The sequence below is a fragment of the Eulemur rufifrons genome, chromosome 9 (genome assembly GCF_041146395.1).
Source record: "Eulemur rufifrons isolate Redbay chromosome 9, OSU_ERuf_1, whole genome shotgun sequence".
NCBI classification, from domain to species: domain Eukaryota; kingdom Metazoa; phylum Chordata; class Mammalia; order Primates; family Lemuridae; genus Eulemur; species Eulemur rufifrons.
In genome coordinates, this window is record NC_090991.1 from 34166508 (window position 1) to 34184425 (window position 17918).

Below are 17918 nucleotides of genomic sequence, written 5' to 3' on the forward strand. Positions count from 1 at the left end.
CATTTTGTGGCAATAAAGTATTTTTAATTAAGGTATGTACATTGTTTTTTAGACATAATGCTATTGCACACTTAATATAATAGACTACAGGATAGTCTAAACTTAACTTTTATATGCATGAGGAAACCAGAAAATTCATGTGCCTTGCTTTATTGCAGTGCTCTTGAACTGAACCCACAACATACCCGAAGTGTGCCTGTACTCTTTCTTACCTTCACCAGGCATAAAGTGGAAAGTGTAGTGGTTGATGAAGGTACTGAACAAACCAGTGCTTGCTTTTAAGGAAGATCCAGAAGTAAGGTGCTTGGCTTTTTCTTAAGGTCTAAGGCTTTCTTTTTAATTGTGAGAAAGCTTGCCCCCGATCACTTCAAACATTAACTCATTGGGGAAAATCATATATAAACCAACATTACTTCTGAGTTATACTGACATCATTTCCCTGTTTACTAATAGCTTTTGAACTAGTTCACATTAGAGCAGTATGCTTTGTAGCAAAACTCATCTTTAGTCTCCTTTTAGAAAAGTTTTTTTTTTTTTTTCTTTTTTTGAGATAGGGTCTCACTGTGTTGCCCAGGCTGGAGTGCAATAGTGTCATCATAGCTCACTGCAACCTCAAACTCCTGGGCCCAAGCGATCCTTCTGCCTCTGCCTCCCAAGTAGCTGGGACAACAGGCATGTGCCACTGTGCCTGGCTAATTTTTCTATTTTTTGTACAGACAGGATCTCACTCTTGCTCAGGCTGATCTTAAACTCCTTGACCTCCCAAAATGTTAGGACCTGGCCTAGAAAAGCTATTTTATTGAGTGTCACCTTAATCAGGAGGTGTTATCAATGATTGTGAAGTCCACATCTTTTATTTCGTCCTTGTCTCAAGACTGAATTCTACTCAATCTTTGTTGCTCAAAGACCTCAGTTTTGCATTAAGCACTTGCCTCTTCTCAACCCTACAAATCCCTCATTTTGCTAGACTCCTTTTATTCTTGATTGTAAACTGATCATTTCTTTTCTACATTCATCCTTTTCATGTAATAATTTGTTCAATAAAACTAACAGTAATGAACACACTCTCATGATAGTCCATTTTCCCACTAGAGCTACTAGCTTTTGTGGTACATTATCTACCTTCTAAGACAACTAGATGATAATTTCACTGATAATTTCACCACCGCATAATATAAATTGCTAATCTTTTAGCCTCCAGTAACTTTCCTTGCCTCCTTCCACGCCACTCCTAAGCCTCTGCCGTATATTTTAGGTTTCTTGATAAGGCAGCACCTTACTTCTGGGTTCTACCTGTCTCAGGATGAGCCAGTTATGCTGCAGTAGTAAGCAATGCCAGATCTCGGTGGCTTTAAAAACACACTGTGTGTATCCTGTAGGTCATCTCAGTCATTTGGGGACCTAGGCTAATAGCAGCCTTCACTTTGAAGATTGCTAGTCACTGTGCCAGAGGGAAAAGAAATCTGAAGAATCTCGTATTGGTTAGGAAATACCCTGGCCTCCCTGCTGTTGCTGGCCAGAAGTAGTCGCAGGGCCCTACCCAGCGATAGAGGAGGTGAAGGTTAGCATGTGTCCAGAAAGCCAAGAGCCTGAAGTATTTGGAAAATGAATTAATGAGTACCACTGAGGATTTCCTTTCATTTTTGTATTTGTCTTTCTGATTTTTGTTTAACTCCTAGTTTTTGCTAGTTAATTGAGTTTCACTGTCACTCCTCCCTTGCTTAATTTGAGACAATATGAGTAAGTTTATTTAAGTGATACTTACAGTAGTTTATATTACTTCCATGGGTCAGAAGTCTTGGTACATGTAGAATAAAGCTACTAGGATTTCCCTACTTAAAATACAAGGTATGCGGGAACAAAAAAAAAAAAAAAATACAAGGTATGAAACTATTTAATGCAAAAAGATACATGGTTACAAGAATGATTGAGTTTAAATTATTTCAGGGCACCGTTCATCATCATCGTGGAAATAGAAAGACCACAGGCTTTGGAGTCAGGCAGGCCTAGAGTCAAACACTGCCTCCGTCATTGACTATGTGATCTTAGGCAAATTATTTGGCCTCTCTGAGCCATAACTGCCTCCTTTATCAGTACAAGAAAGTATAAGTATATCCACTCAGATGTCAAGTAAAATGCAGTAGCATTTATTACCACTCGTTTCTGAAATTCCACTGAAATGAAAGTAAAATAATTTCTTTTCCAAAAGAGGAAGGCCGGGCCTTACAGGCTCACACCTGTAATCTCAGCACTTTGGGAGGCTGAGGCAAGAGGATCACTTGAGGCCAGGAGTTCAAGACCAGCCTGGGCAACATAGCAAGACTCTATGTCTCTACAAAAAATTTAAAAATAAAATATAGAAAAAAAATAAAGAGTAAATCCATAAGGACAAAGAAAGTGGGAGAGAAAATGGAAGAGAAGATAATAGCAAAGAGATAATAGTAATAGTTATAGACTATGTGTAGTTATATTGTTATATGCAGTAAATATTGATTTTTAAAAAGTTGTGATACAACTATATTGGGAGGATGAGGGGAGAGTTGGGAACAAGAAGGTAAAAAACTGTGGGAGATGAAGTAATATCTAAAGTTGGAAAAAAAGTCAAGAAATAGAAATAAAATCATATTGTGTAGAAATAGCAAGGGTAAATATGGGGGCTGCAGGGGACAGCTAAAATAGCATTATTGCCTCTGGGGAGAATGGGGGTTGGAGTAGTGCCAGTATATTTGACTTGTAAAAACTATGGATGCTTTTTTTTAAATGATTACTTTGATTTGAAAAATGAGGTTAAAAACCAACCCCAAAGTTTTGTGGTGGGTATTGAAATAATAAAAACTTTTATGGTGCCTATGCACAAAGCAGGCATTTAATAAATACTAGTTTCCTTCCTTTTGTCAGCTAGACGGGGTATGTGCCTACAGTAATATTCATATGACTCAGAGGGTTAGGTGGTTGGCTAAACAGCAATGTGAGGTATGTCACAGATCAAACTATGTGCCTTTTAATCTTTTTTTTTTAATGGATGGTTTTATTTTTCTTGGAACCATAACAACCTGATGGTTACTGTTTCTTAGAATTTAGACTTCTGTGTAACTGACACATGAAAAGTGACCCAGTTATTGAGTGGATCTAGTAAAGCTATGCATTGAACAACTTTAAAAATACTTAGCAACTTTCCAATTACTTTAGTAAACCTGAAAACAATTATATCTGTACCTAAGTTATACATTATTTAAAGCCAGGGAGATTTTCCTTCTCTTCTGTAATTATTTCAATTAGCTGTTTTATTTCCATGGTTCACTGTACCTATCCCACTACCACCTTTGTTCTGTGAGCTCGCACTGTGGTGGATGTAGTGATTGATGTTGCAAGCAAACCAGCCAGTAGTATAAAGCTCTTGTGTGTTTCATGCACAACACATATTGTATAACGAGACTGAAAAGGCCTTGTGAACAAAGACCGTATATTTTGCCATATCAGTATGTCACATAGTATCTAGGAAAATGAATGCTATGCAATAGTAGATGTTTATTTATTCATTAGATATATACTCTGTGCTTGGCACTGTGCTAAGCTCTAATGATATCTTGGCAAACTGGACAGATGTGGCTCTTGCTGTTATAGAATTTATATTTTAGCAGAATGTGAATTCTTGTAATCCAGTAAAATAAAGGCTCATGTTGTGAACTACTGAAGCAGTAAAAAGCATTGTATATATAAAGAGTTTAATAATTTTAAGCTGTGTTTGTTGTGATTTAAATGCATGCTATAAAAAGGAAATGGTGGTATCTGATTTTTTTTTTCTCTTTGCTTTTCTTTGTAGATAAGATGCTCCAAGTCCCTTGCAGTTCTCTTCAGAAGAAAAATCACTAGTGCTCTGCTCTTGCCATAATACCAAACCTTTTTGACTTATACTTTGGTGCTGCAACACTGGAAGAATTGCACACAGGTTCCAGGAATAACTTTTTTTTCTTTTTTTTAATTTTATTTGAGTGATTCCTTGTGGATGGGAAAAAATTTGAGTCTTAATAATTATCTTGTTTTAAAGCTATTTCTCTATAGTCTGAACTGCTTAATAAATTGGGCCACTTACCAATGAGCCACACAGCCAGTTCTTGTCAAGAGCTGGTTGAAAGCTGTGCTGTGCATGTAGCAGGGATGGCACAAGAAGATAGCCGTCGTGGCCAAGTGCCATCTACGTTTTATCATGGTGCCAACCAAGAACTTGACCTGTCCACCAAAGTGTACAAAAGGGAATCAGGAAGTCCTTATTCTGTGTTAGTGGACACCAAGATGAGCAAACCGCATCTCCATGAAACAGAGGAAGAGCCATATTTCAGGGAGACGAGAGCAGTGTCTGACGTGCATGCTGTCAAAGAAGACCGGGAGAATTCTGATGACACGGAAGAGGAGGAAGAAGAGGAAGAAGTCTCTTACAAAAGGGAGCAGATCATAGTAGAGGTAAACCTTAATAATCAAACATTAAATGTATCTAAAGGGGAAAAGGGTGTCTCTTCACAGTCCAAAGAGACTCCTGTTCTTAAGACAAGCAGTGAGGAGGAAGAGGAAGAAAGTGAGGAAGAGGCCACAGATGACAGCAATGACTATGGAGAGAATGAAAAGCAGAAGAAAAAGGAGAAGATAGTGGAGAAAGTCAGCGTTACACAAAGGAGAACGAGGAGAGCTGCCTCTGTTGCCGCAGCTACCACTTCCCCTACTCCCAGAACTACAAGAGGTCGTAGGAAGAGTGTAGAGCCACCTAAGCGTAAGAAGCGGGCCACAAAGGAGCCCAAAGCACCAGTCCAGAAAGCTAAGTGTGAAGAGAAAGAGACTCTGACCTGTGAGAAGTGCCCCAGGGTATTTAACACTCGCTGGTACCTGGAGAAGCACATGAACGTTACTCATAGGCGCATGCAGATTTGTGATAAGTGTGGCAAGAAGTTTGTCCTGGAAAGTGAGCTGTCCCTTCACCAGCAAACAGACTGTGAAAAAAACATTCAGGTAGGTTTCATCACCGAGAGGGCAAACTTTTCAGGATAGAACCTGGCTGTTCAGATTCATCTTGTATCTGCCCAAGAGAATAAATACAATAGAGGCTGAAGGGACAGATTTCACCAATTTATCATTTGAAAAGCTCCTGCTTTGGTCTTTTCAAAACCGAGGCTTAACATTTTATTTCAAAGGCATTAAATTTAACTGACGCTGGACTAGTGGGAACCCAGGTACACTGGAAGGGGGATCTGTTATAGATGATTGACCAGGAGGTAAAGTCAACACCAACTTTGCACTGAGATTCACTGTTGTAGGACGTGTAATATAATTCATTCTGGCATCTTCCCTGTCAAGGCGGGAGATACTGAGTGAAGGTCAGGAGTAGAGAAAGGTCCCTGTCTAGCCTTAAAAGGATGCCAGATTCTAGTGCAGCTGATGGGGACAAAAAACATAATGACTCAGACCGGTGGAAATGGAAGATCTCCAGGAGTGAGTTTGCTTTTACCAGTGGAGAGATGACAACACTAAATTTGTCAAGAGGCTGAGTGAGTCCATGGGAATATGCAAACTTTAAACAGAGGCTGAGTTGGTTAAAAATGTTACCCACCTGGCAGTAGGGGTACATAATGCTACTGTACGGTATTGTTAAGGTAACAAAGTATGGTATTCAAACCAGGCTGATGTCTTGAAAGGACTATATTGCAACAGGTTAAAAGGTGTGTTAATTATATGATGCTGAGCAGATTGAAGCTATGTTGGTTTGCACATGTGAATGCATATTAGTGAATATTCATTAAGAAGTCTATTACTGTCTCCATAAAGTATGTAAAACAGAAGTATCTTGTGCCATGTTTAAGTTAAACATTTTAAAAAAGATAAATTGTTTTGGTTTGTTTTTTGGAGTGCTGCTAATATTGGTAATAAGTCTCACTTTTCTTCTGTTCTTTTAATCATCAACTGAGATCATTGTTTTACTGTAAAGAAAGTTTTGAAAAATAGAAATTGCATTGCTAAAAATTCACTGCTTTTGATTCATCCATTGTGACTTGATCTCCGACACGCTGGGTAAATAAAAGAAGACTGAGTCATGGCGCCCATATCCTCCAGTAACGGCTAACGCCCTGGCATGGTTATGAATTGGTTGCAACACTTCAGGCCTAAAGGAGTGTGATGCAGTGCTGCACCCTAGAGGTCGAACTGGACTCTGTAATGATTCATTATTGAAAAGGTGTTCTTGATCTTTATATATTGGGTTTTTTACTTAAATTTGCTTTATTAAGTTACAGAAAACATTTGATAAATCCTTTTTTTGTGTGTGACTTTCCTCGCTATTCCTCATCCTAATACTTTTATGCTTAAACACGTGTTTAAGTTTTCTGGATTCTGCTAAATGAAAATGAACTCTCTTCATATCCCTAAAAAACAGTGTGCTTTATTCTTATGCATAGATCCTAACAATCCTGATGACCTGGTAGCAAGTAAAAATTTCAACTCTGCCCTACAAAATGGCTTATAGGACTAGTCTGTCCTTTTCTGGAGCAATATCTAGTCAGATACTTATCTTTTAACTTGTCTCAGAGTTCTTGTTTCCTGAAGTGGCAATGATGTTCAGAGATCTTTATTTACAGTGAATACTAACTTATTCTCTTAAGTATCCCAGAGTCTGATAATTACCACCAACTTTCTGGCATTGTTTTGCTTTGACCAGAAATATTTTATTTTGATATGCTTTGATATTCCAGGCTATTAATGATTCATAAAGAAAGGGCCTAGGCATTGTGGCATGTGTTTTCTATAGATGCATGTAAGAGAGCTCTAGATCTGGGCTATAGGGGAAAAGGGAGAGTGATACTAACAGTTTAGAGATTATGTTAAATTCTGCCAGAAGGAAATGTTTAATAGAATAAATTACATTTGGGAAAATATAATAAAATCTCAATTATTTGTGTTAATGAAGACTCTAAATGTATTTCATAAGGTATAAAAACATTTTTGTACTCCTGCAGATCTATAGCCATTAATATATATTCTGTTTTATCTTGTTTTTATTTATGCTAATTTAAATTAGTTTGTGTTCTCTGGTAAAAACCTATTAACTGCATGGTGACCCATGTGTAGGAGGCAGCTGTCCTTGCTAATCCATATATTTAAAAAACTTGAAGGTTCTTTTCATAGGTATAATACTAAATAATAGCAGTGAATTCTTTGATATTAGTGGAACTTTCCATGCTTTATCTTAGCTTTTGCCATTGTTCTCATACTCCCAAAGCATGTCTAAAAGACACATCTTGGAAAATAGAACATACAGATGTTGGTGTTGGAATCTGAACTCCGTGGAAGAATAGCATTTATCCAGAGTCCGGCCTCGTGCCACGAACCTAAAGCACATCCATGTCATCTGCCTGTAGGCTGGTATGGCTTTCTGCAAGCCGTGTAAATAAAGATTCTTTCTATTTATCCTGCTCAGTGTGTTTCCTGTAACAAATCGTTCAAGAAACTCTGGTCCCTTCATGAACATATCAAGATTGTCCATGGATATGCAGAAAAGAAGTTTTCCTGTGAAATTTGTGAGAAGAAATTCTATACCATGGCTCATGTGCGGAAACACATGGTTGGTAAGTTTTTTCTGCTTCTTTTTTTCTCACACCTATGTTTTTCTCTTGTCCTTTATGTCCTGGATTGGGCAGGATATGAACAATTTCCTTACTTTAATCAGTTCTGACATGTTGAAACCAAACGCAACAGGTCCTCAGTAAGCGTCACCAAATTGGATGGTATAGTCTTCCATACCCAGATTTCTTTTCTTTTTCTTTGAGACAGAGTCTTGCTCTGCTTCCCCAGGTAAAATGCAGTGGCGTCATCATAGCTCACTGCAACCTTAAATTCCTGAGCTTAAGTGATCCTCCTGCCTCAGCCTCCCGAGTAGCTGGGACTACAGGCATGTGCCACCATGCCCAGCTAATTTTCTGTTTTTAGCAGAGACGGGGTCTTGCTGTTGCTCAGGCTGGTCTCAAACTCCTGACCTCAGGCAATTTTCCTGCCTTGATCTCCCAGAGTGCTAGGATTAAAGGTGTGAGCCACCGCGCCCAGCCCCAGATTTCTTTTCAACACAGTTATTTTTCTCTTCAGAACATTAAAGCCTCACAGATCAGAGTGTAGAAAATTAAGATGGCATAATTGCCTTACAGTAGGACATCTGTCTTTTCCAGTTTGAACCTTTTGGTGGATTTGTTTTGAGTATAAGTGCATTCTGTGTTGCAGCACACACGAAAGACATGCCATTTACATGTGAAACCTGTGGAAAATCATTCAAACGCAGTATGTCACTCAAGGTGCACTCCTTGCAGCATTCTGGAGAGAAGCCCTTCAGATGTGAGGTAAGGGATGTGCGACCCACAGGCCCGGGCCCAGGGTCAGCGTCTGTGGGACGGTGTAGCAGTGAGGGAGAGGTGTGCCGGAGCACAAGCCGCAAGGCTGCCTGCCACAGAACCTTCTGACACACGCTCTGAGCTCTGTGTGTTCCCTTGCTGCTGGGTGGAGAAACACCATTTTTAATACACTGTGAACTCTCAGTTTAGGTTAACTTGGGAATAATACATAATGAGTTCTCTTTCTTTGCTCGGTGACTCAGAAAAGTTAAGTATACTTCAGTGATAATTATGTGAGGAAATTGCCCTTTTATCAGTAAGTCAGCTGCAGCGTTACAGCAAAGCCACATGGCTGACACAAGCAGATTCCATTCTGAGGAGGAAAAATAAACCTGATGGCAGAGACTGTGTCAGGGTGGGCTCAGGTAAAGCCGCTGCGCTTGGCATTCAAAACTCTCCGCTGTGTCCGATGCAGAACTGTGACGAAAGGTTTCAGTACAAGTACCAGCTGCGCTCCCACATGAGCATCCACATCGGGCACAAGCAGTTCATGTGCCAGTGGTGTGGCAAGGACTTCAACATGAAGCAGTACTTCGACGAGCACATGAAAACACACACTGGTAAGAATTTCTTGGGAAAAGTACAGATGTCTCGAGCACTTGTCGATGATCATCTGTGGGTCTGTTTTCCAAAAATCTAAACCGCAAATTTGCATGCTAAGTGAAAGTCCCACTTCAAATAAGCCTGATATGTAAAAATACAGATTATACTGAAAAATGAGGTTTTTGTAACTCTGTTTATTTAAAAAAGGATTATTTGTGAGTGCCTTTTAACTGTGAGTTCTTTTAAGACCATGAATTCTTTACTTGGGGTTCAGAACTCCTGAGATTATGTGAAATTTGTTTTGTATATGTGCGAACATTGTTTTTCTAAGGAAAAGGTTCTGGACCTTAAAAAAACAGAGGGCACTGACTGCTTGTTTAATACCCTCTCAACATTCTTAAAGTTTGATTGGATTTTTTTTTTTTTTTTTTTTTTTTTTGAGACAGAGTCTCACTCTGTTGCCCAGGCTAGAGTGCCGTGGCGTCAGCCTAGCTCACAGCAACCTGAAATTCCTGAGCTCAAGCCTTCCTCCTGCCTCAGCCTCCCGGGTAGCTGGGACTACAGGCACACACCACCATGCCGGGCTAATTTTTTTCTATTTTTAGTTGTTTGGCTAATTTCTTTCTATTTTTAGTAGAGAAGGGATCTCGCTCTTGCTCAGGCTGGTCTTGAACTCCTGAGCTCAAGCAATCCTCCCGCCTCGGCCTCCCAGAGTACTAGGATTACAGGTGTGAGCCACCGCGCCCGGCCCATACACTCATTTTAAAAAAATTCTTTAGTTTCTTAACACACATACAGATACTGTGCATATGTGTTCATATATATAGTAATAAAACAAAAGTTGGGTCTTTATACTTTATTGTAACCTGCTTTTTGTTTTACTGTATTATATCATTATTAGCAATATGGCTATTTAATATTCCTTCTTGTAAATTGGCTGCATTAATAGCTATCATTTATTATGTGTATATATGTCAAGCATTATCTTAAGTGCTTTATATACATTACCTTATTTAATCCATTTATAACCTTTACAACAGTCCTATAAAGTGAAGGATGTTTTCTCCATTTATATTGGCCAGTTCCTTTTTGGACATTTAGATTATTTCTGTTTACAGTTTTTCTGCTGTTTTAAATATCTTTGTGGCTAAAGCATCCATGATTATTTACTTAGGATAAATTCCTACAAGTAGGATTATTAGAGCAAAGAGATGTACACATTTTTAAGACTTGGTGACATGTATTGCAAAATAGCCCTCCACATATATTCCCAGCAGCTATGCATGAAAATACCCATTTGCCCAGCCCGCCCCCCGCCCCCGTTTTTTTTTAAGACAGTGTCTTGCTCTATTTCCTGGGCTAGAGTGCAATAATGTCATAGTTCACCGTAACCTCAAATTTCTGGGTTCAAACAGTCCTCCTGCCTCCGCCTCCCGAGTAGCTAGGACTACAGGTACACACCACCACACTAGCTAATTTTTTTATTTTTTGTAGAGACAGGGTTTTGCTATGTTGCCTAGGCTGGTCTCAAACCCCTGGCCTCAAGCAATCCTCCCACCTTGGCCTCCCAAAGTGCTAGGATTACAGGCATGAGCCACCATGCCCAGCCCCAATCCTATCTAATAGTAAATAAAATCCATGCTGATTCAATAGATGAGAAATGGTTTCTTATTATATTACTTTGCATTTATATAATTACTAAGTAAGAGTGAATATTTTTTCATATGCTTGTGGGTATCAGTATATTTTCTTTCCTGAATTGCTTCTTGTGCCTTTTCTGTGTTCATCTTTCCATCGTAGTGTTTCACTTTTTTTTTAAATTTCAAATATTGATTAAGGGGGTACAAATGTTTTTGTTACATGAATATGGCATATAATGCTTAAGCGAGGGCTTTTGGTATACCCATCACCAGAATAGTGTTCATTGTACCCAACAGGTAAGTTTTTATACCACACTCACTCTCTTGCCCTCCCTCCTTCTTGGTTTCTCATGTCTTTTATTTTGCTTTGTGCCCATGTGTACCCATCTATTAGCTCCCACTTATTAGTGAGAACATATGGTTTTTGGTTTTCCATTCCTGAAATACTTCATTTAGGATAGCGGTCTTCAGTTCTATCCAAGTTGCTGCAAATGACATTATTTCATTCCTTTTTATGGCTGAGTAGTACTCCATGGTATATATATACCATTCATGAATTGATGGGCACTTAGGTTGATTACACATCTTTGCAATTATGAATTGTGCTACAATAAATTATTTTTCTTATTGTTTATAATAGCTCTTTATATATTAAGTATACTGGACCTGTTCAAAACCAATATTGAAATCCTTTTCCCTGGTTTGTCATCTGCCTTTTAATATTGTTTTTAATACTCAAATGGGGAAAGCAGCTGGATGATGGAGTTAGGAAAACCTGGCTTTTCCTCTCACTACCAGAAGAGTGTGACCTCTGTAGACCTTTAGTTTCTTGGTATTAAATAAGAATGACAATAGTACTTGAGAGGATACAGGAGAAGGGTTAGCTTTAAAGAAGGAAAAGGATATGTCTTATAAGGCTGGATGAAATCACATTTAGAGACAGCACTATGTTTTGGTGGGGATTAAGGTTATAGGAACTGACATTGAATGGGCTGTTTTTTTTTTTGCAGTTGAAGAGAAGTGAGGTAGGCCAGGCGCTGTGGGTCATGCCTGTAGTCCCAGCTACTTGGGAGGCTGAGGCAGGAGAATCCTTGAGCCCAGGAGTTTGAGGTTTCAGTGAGCTATGATAACACCACTGCACTCTAGCCTGGGGAACAGAGCGAGACCCTGTCTCAAAAAAAAAAAAAAAAAAAAAGAAAGAAAGAAAGAGAAGTGAGGCAGATCTTACCTAGGGAAGCTGACCAGCCATCGGGCAGGTTTCCTAGGATGGTATGGACGTGAGGTGACTTCAAAGTAGAATACTTGCTGATTCTCCTTATACCAGTATTAAGTGCCCGGGGACATAAGGATGAATTAAAACCTGGTTTCTGCTCTCAAGGAGCTTATAGTCTGATGAATGAATGGTAATAGTAGCGATGATGGTGATAATCATAGCAGCTAAAATGCCTTGAGTATCTACTCTGTGCCAGATACTGAGATACTGTTCTAAGCACTTTACTTGTGTTTTGTATCACAATAACCTATTAGGTAGATTATTTATTTTTCAGATGAAGAATCTGAGGCTGAGAGATTAAATAACTTGCCTAAAACAGTCCAATTCCAGAACCACATACTTAATGATTCCAATATAAATTTAATCCAGCCAGTAATAAAATAGAGGGATATACAGGACATCATAAGTATAAATAGCACCATTGTAAGATCTAGTTCACAGCATCCAGGATTTGTCAGTATACTCAAGTAGATCAGGATCAGAGGGACTGATACGTGCTAAATAGTCCTAATGATATATAAACAAAATTGCTAATTTATTAATTTACAGTGAAAAAGCTAAGTGTCAAGTAGTTCAGAATTCTTAATGTCCTTTGGTCAGCATATTCTTTGCCTAAAGAAAAATCTACACTAGAAGCTAAATTACAATCAGAAGATTGTCAGGGAATTAGAGTAAAGGAAGGTAACTGAATGATCTTAATGATGAGTATCATACTTCATAGAATCCAAGAAGCCATCAGTTGCAAAACAAACTTCAATTTATATACTGCTAAGAAAATTCTGCAAATTAAACAGTGACATGCCATTGATAAAGGGTATATGGCAATTTCAGAGATGTTAAAATGTGGGGGAAATGCACATCTTAGAATTAACAAATATTTACTTATAAATATTAAGAGTCTACTAAATGGGGCCACTGTGTGAGTGAGACTGAGATAGTCTCTAGGTCCACAGAACTTACAGTCAGGCTGGGTTGATCGAATAGCAAGGCCTTCAGTGGTTTGGTGGAAAGAGCACAGTGAGTGTGTAGAACTAAAGAGTGTTTGGATGTGTGAGGGGCAAAGAGTATGACAAGACATGATACTGGAGAACAGCAAATAGATCACAAAGAACCTCGTAAGCTATGTAAAATATTTTGGACTTTAAGGACAGTGAGAAGTTCTTGCAGGGTTTTGAGCAAAGCAAGGCACACTATTTGCATGTTTATTCTGGCTACAGTGTGGAAAGTGGACTGGAGGGTTGGGAGCAGGAACAGAGTTGGTGAAACCCGTCAAGTGGATATTGCATAATCCAGGTGACAATTGCGATGATAAGACTATGATAATAGCAATAGATAAAATAAAGCCATAGACGAGGCAGAATTGAATGAACTTGATGATTGGTTAGATACCACCAGGATGGGAGGGAAAAATCAAGGGTCAGTCCCAGATTTGGGGCTTTTATACCGTTTGTCAAGATAGAGAATAGCAGAGGGAGGAGCAGGTTTGCTAGGTGGGATAATGAATTTAATTTTGCACTTGTTAGTTTGGAGATATCTGTGGGACATTCAAGTGGAAATATCCAGTAAGCAGTTTGAAAAATCAGTTTAAAGCTCAAGAAAGAGATTTAGGTTGTAAATATCGGCTGGGTGTGGTGGTTCAAACCTGTATTCTCAGAGCTTTGGGAGGCCAAGGTGGGAGGATTGCTTTGAGGCCAGGAGTTTGAGACCAGCCTGGGCAACATAGCAAGACCCCTTTTCTAAAAAAGTAAAAAAATTAAGCTGGGCATGGTAGCATGCTCCTGTAGTCCTAGCTACTCTGGAGGCTGAGGTGGGAGGATCACTTGGGCCTGGGAGTTTGATGCTGCCGTGAGCCATGATTATGTCACCACACTTCAGCCTGGGCAACAGAGTGAGACCCTGTCTCAAAAATAAATGAATAAATAAAGTAAAACATCACTTACAATCCCATCACCTAGAGATAATCACTGGTAACATTTGTTATATTTCTTTCCACATTTTTTCTATGCATATTTTTCATTAAAGGTAGATAATACCATGCATATATTTTCATAACTTGTTTTACTTAATAGATTGTAAATAATCTTAATAGATTATAGGTTTTCATGTTAATAATTACATTTCTTTAACACATTGTTTTCAGTGGCATTTTCCATCACGGTATGGAAACTATGGTATTTTCATATAGTATAATTGATTTAATCAATTCCATTTAACATATGATTTGAAGTTTTTAAGATGATTGGAGGATGCCTTGAGTACAGTGGCTCATACCTGTTATCTTAGCACTCTGGCAGGCCAAGGTGGGAGGATCATTGGGGTCAGGAGCTTGAGACCCCATCTCCACTAAAAATAGAAAAAATTAGCTGGGCACAATGATACATGTCTGTAATCCCAGCTACTCGGGAGGCTGAGGCAAGAGGATTGTTAGAGCCCAGAAATTTGACGTTACAGGGAGCTATGATGATGCCACTGCACTCTAGCTGGGGCGACGAGCTAGATTCTGTCTAAAAAAAAAAAAAAAAATGGAAAACAGGCTAGGCCCAGAATTCATCCAGAAAGATGAACATGAATCATGGTGAAGAACCTAGCAGTGGCAGTGATTTAATAACGAAAAGCAGAAAGATGAGAGAAATATGATAGTCTGAAAAAAATACTGACAGTTAATTCCAGAGAAAACTGATCCCTCCTGACTCTTCAATCTGATCTCTGGCTTGCATGGAAAAGGGCAGTAGAGGATGTCAGTTTTCTACTAGAATGAGAAGGTGGAGAGAAGAAATAGGGCTATGATATGGATAAAGAGGTGTCTGCTACTAGTAGTATAAGAAGGGGTCCCAAAGTGTGGAGGGAAACAGTAAGAAAATGCATTCCTTCCTGTGTGCAGAAATGCACATTGAGGTGGGAAGTGCCGTGGTTCACATGTCAAAAGCATATACTCTGGAGCCAGACTGCAGAGTTTTAAATCCCAACTCTTCACTAACCTTGGGCAAGTTTCTTAATTTCTTCATCATTGAAATGGGGGCAATAACATACGGTGGTTGTGAGGAGCACCAAGGCTAATAGATGCAAAGCGATCAGAGCAGTTCCTAGCGCACTGTAAGACGCGGTACGCATGAGTGGGATAAGCACACCTCTTGGAAGGAAAGGGAGCAGCAACTGAAGTGACAGCAAACTCTCTCGTAGCAGGAGTTACTGTAAAGATATGAGCTACGGAGAACACATGCAGGAATTGATAAATGCAAGCGTGTGGTCACCAAAGTGCATGCATGTGGCTACTCCACACCTCACCTCAGCATCCCATATGAATGGATGTAATCCCAGTGGATGTAATCCCATGATTAATGGATGGAAAGACTCAAAACTCATTTTATTTCTGTGTAGCCCGGGTAGAGAAGCAGGCAGATATAGCACGAACTAAGCAATAAGTTCAAAGGAAAGTTAAGGAAGCTTAAAAGTTAAGGCCCAGAACCCAAACCTAATTTCCTCCTAGAACTATGGATTCAGTTTCCTTTTTGACTCATTGGCCCAGTGGTTCTCAACCAGGAGCAATAGCCCCCCTCTACCCTTCCCACACCCATGGACATTTGGAAATGATGTGGGGGCGTTTTTGATTATCAGAATCTCTTGTGGGCATTTAGTAGGCTGGCACCAGAAATGCTGAACGCTCTTCAGTGTGCCAGATAGTCCTACAATGAAGAATTATCTGCAAAAATGCCAATAGCTCTCCCACTGAGAAATACTGCAGTGTGAAATTCATGTTGTAGGGTGAGGCAGGCCAGTATTTTCCAAGTTTAAGACCAAAAAGCAAGCTACATGCTAAGGATTCTGTATGAGTAGAGGAGAGATTTATTTGCTCCATGGGACATTTTCAGCAGTCTTACTTTTGGTTGAGATATCAGAAATTTCTTACAATTTAACTTGCCTAAATTCAGAGGCAGAGACTCATCTGTGATATTAGTTCTCCTGAGCACAGGAAAGCCATTTGAACAGTTCTTCGTGTAGGATGTGAAGGGTGGCCAATCTAGATACCTCTTCCTCCCTCCCAGGCCCCCTCCTCCTCCTTTAAACCAAGCCCAGATGGTAGGTTGTATGTAAGTTTTACTTGTCTCTACTCTACTCTGTTAAGTCCCAATTTAGGGGGCTCTTTTATGACTCTAGAATATATTAATAACATGCCATGAGAGATGTGGTAATCTCCTTTTTAGATATGAAGAATGGCATAAGCACATAACATAGTATGTTAATAATGTTTTGTGTCTATGTTCATTCAGGAGAGAAACCCTTTATCTGTGAAATCTGTGGCAAAAGCTTCACCAGCCGCCCCAACATGAAGAGGCACCGCAGAACTCACACAGGCGAGAAGCCCTATCCATGTGATGTGTGTGGCCAGCGGTTCCGCTTCTCTAACATGCTTAAGGCCCACAAGGAGAAGTGCTTTCGAGTGACCAGCCCCGTGAACGTGCCGCCTGCTGTCCAGATCCCACTCACCACTTCCCCGGCCGCCCCGGTTCCTTCCGTGGTGAACACGCCCACCACCCCGGCCCCTCCGATCAGTATGAACCCCGTAAGCACTCTCCCCCCTCGGCCCATCCCCCACCCCTTCTCGCACCTGCACATCCACCCGCACCCGCACCACCCGCACCACCTCCCCATCCCTCCGGTCCCCCACCTGCCCCCACCGCCGGCTCTCTTCAAGAGTGAGCCTTTAAATCATAGAGGCCAGAGTGAGGACAGCTTTCTGCGGCACCTGGCCGAGAAGAACAGTTCAGCACAGCATCATTAACATCCGGCTCCTTGAGTGTGTTCTCCGGGAGTTGCGTTCCCACGTGTGCATTGGCAGAGGGAGTCGGTGAGCCTTTCTGTAGTTCTCAGACTCTCTTCAGCCCCCACCAGGAGCTTTGTCATTGTCTTGGGGAATCAACAGGTCCAAGGGAATGAACAAGACGACTGCCTTGAGCTCACGGCGGGAACTGTCTTCTAAACCAGGGGAACCACCGAACTCAAGCCCGATTTGCTGGCATTTTCTGGTGACTTTTCTAAGTTTCAAATACTCAGACTTGTGGAATTTTATAATTTCATATCAGCTGATGAGGTATGCTTGCTTTTATATCCTGGACTTCTCCTCAAAGAGGGGATAGGCCTGGTTTCCTTTGTACTAATCGGGAAGGCTGTGAGATTAATCCAGAGCATTAATTGTATCACTGTGTATGGTAAGGAATTCTTTTCAGCTTTTGGTGCTGGCTACAGAGTTGAGCTGGCTATGTTTCACAGTATATCAAGCATTATAGAGAAAGATGGAAATTTTCTTCTTTGTGTAGCTCTCCTAACGCACTCTTTATTTTACTACAGAAATTATTTTAGAGTTTTTGTATAGACTTCTTTAGTAGTCTGTTTCTAAAATGAAATGTATTTCAATAAGCGGTGTAATTTTTTCAGTGTAGCTGAACCTATGTTGTAAAATAGAAAAAAATTTTATAATCATCAAAATGTGATTCTTAAAGATGCATATAACTTCTATAATTCAAAGTTATTCTTACATCCGTACAACTCAAAGGTGCTTCAGAGACTAGATGTGTCTGAGAGGGTCTCCAGACCAGGTTACTGCAAAAATGAGGTTTTGCTTTCAGAACTTGGCATAAGTACTTGGTAGTTTTTTAATCTCTGCTTCACACTCAAGTATCTGTTAGACTCACTGACATGCTCCTGTCCTCCGTGTTCCATTTGGTTCAGCTAGTGCATTAAACAAAATGATTTGCAGGGGGTTGGGCCTTTCCCAGGGAAGTCACCTAAAGCTTGCATGTTTTCAAAATTTGAGGGGGGCTGTTCTCCGCCAAGAGGAGGAAGTAGTGGAGATTGTTTCATCTCAGTCACGTCTGTTTGTCACTTCCCTTAGGAACTGGTTCATGTTTTACTTTTATGGGATGACAAATTGAAATCTCTCAATTTGAGGTTGCTTTATTTTTCTAGAATTGTTATGAGAAGATAAAATGTAAACTAAAATGACAAACATGATGTTGCTGATAGTGGTTGAGAAATTTGAGTGAG

General features: G+C 39.9%; 1 protein-coding gene across 1 annotated transcript in view; it reads left to right on the forward strand.

The window, feature by feature from the left end:
• The window catches only part of ZNF652 (zinc finger protein 652), a 52415-nt gene extending 35005 nt beyond the window's left edge, over positions 1-17410 (forward strand). The window contains exons 2-6 of the mRNA XM_069481255.1: positions 3824-5001; positions 7460-7607; positions 8254-8369; positions 8836-8980; positions 16145-17410. Coding sequence (XP_069337356.1) covers positions 4096-5001; positions 7460-7607; positions 8254-8369; positions 8836-8980; positions 16145-16656 — 1827 coding nt within the window. The 5' untranslated portion in view covers positions 3824-4095 and the 3' untranslated portion in view covers positions 16657-17410. The remainder of the gene's footprint in view (positions 1-3823; positions 5002-7459; positions 7608-8253; positions 8370-8835; positions 8981-16144) is intronic.
• The last annotated feature ends 508 nt before the right edge of the window (positions 17411-17918 follow it).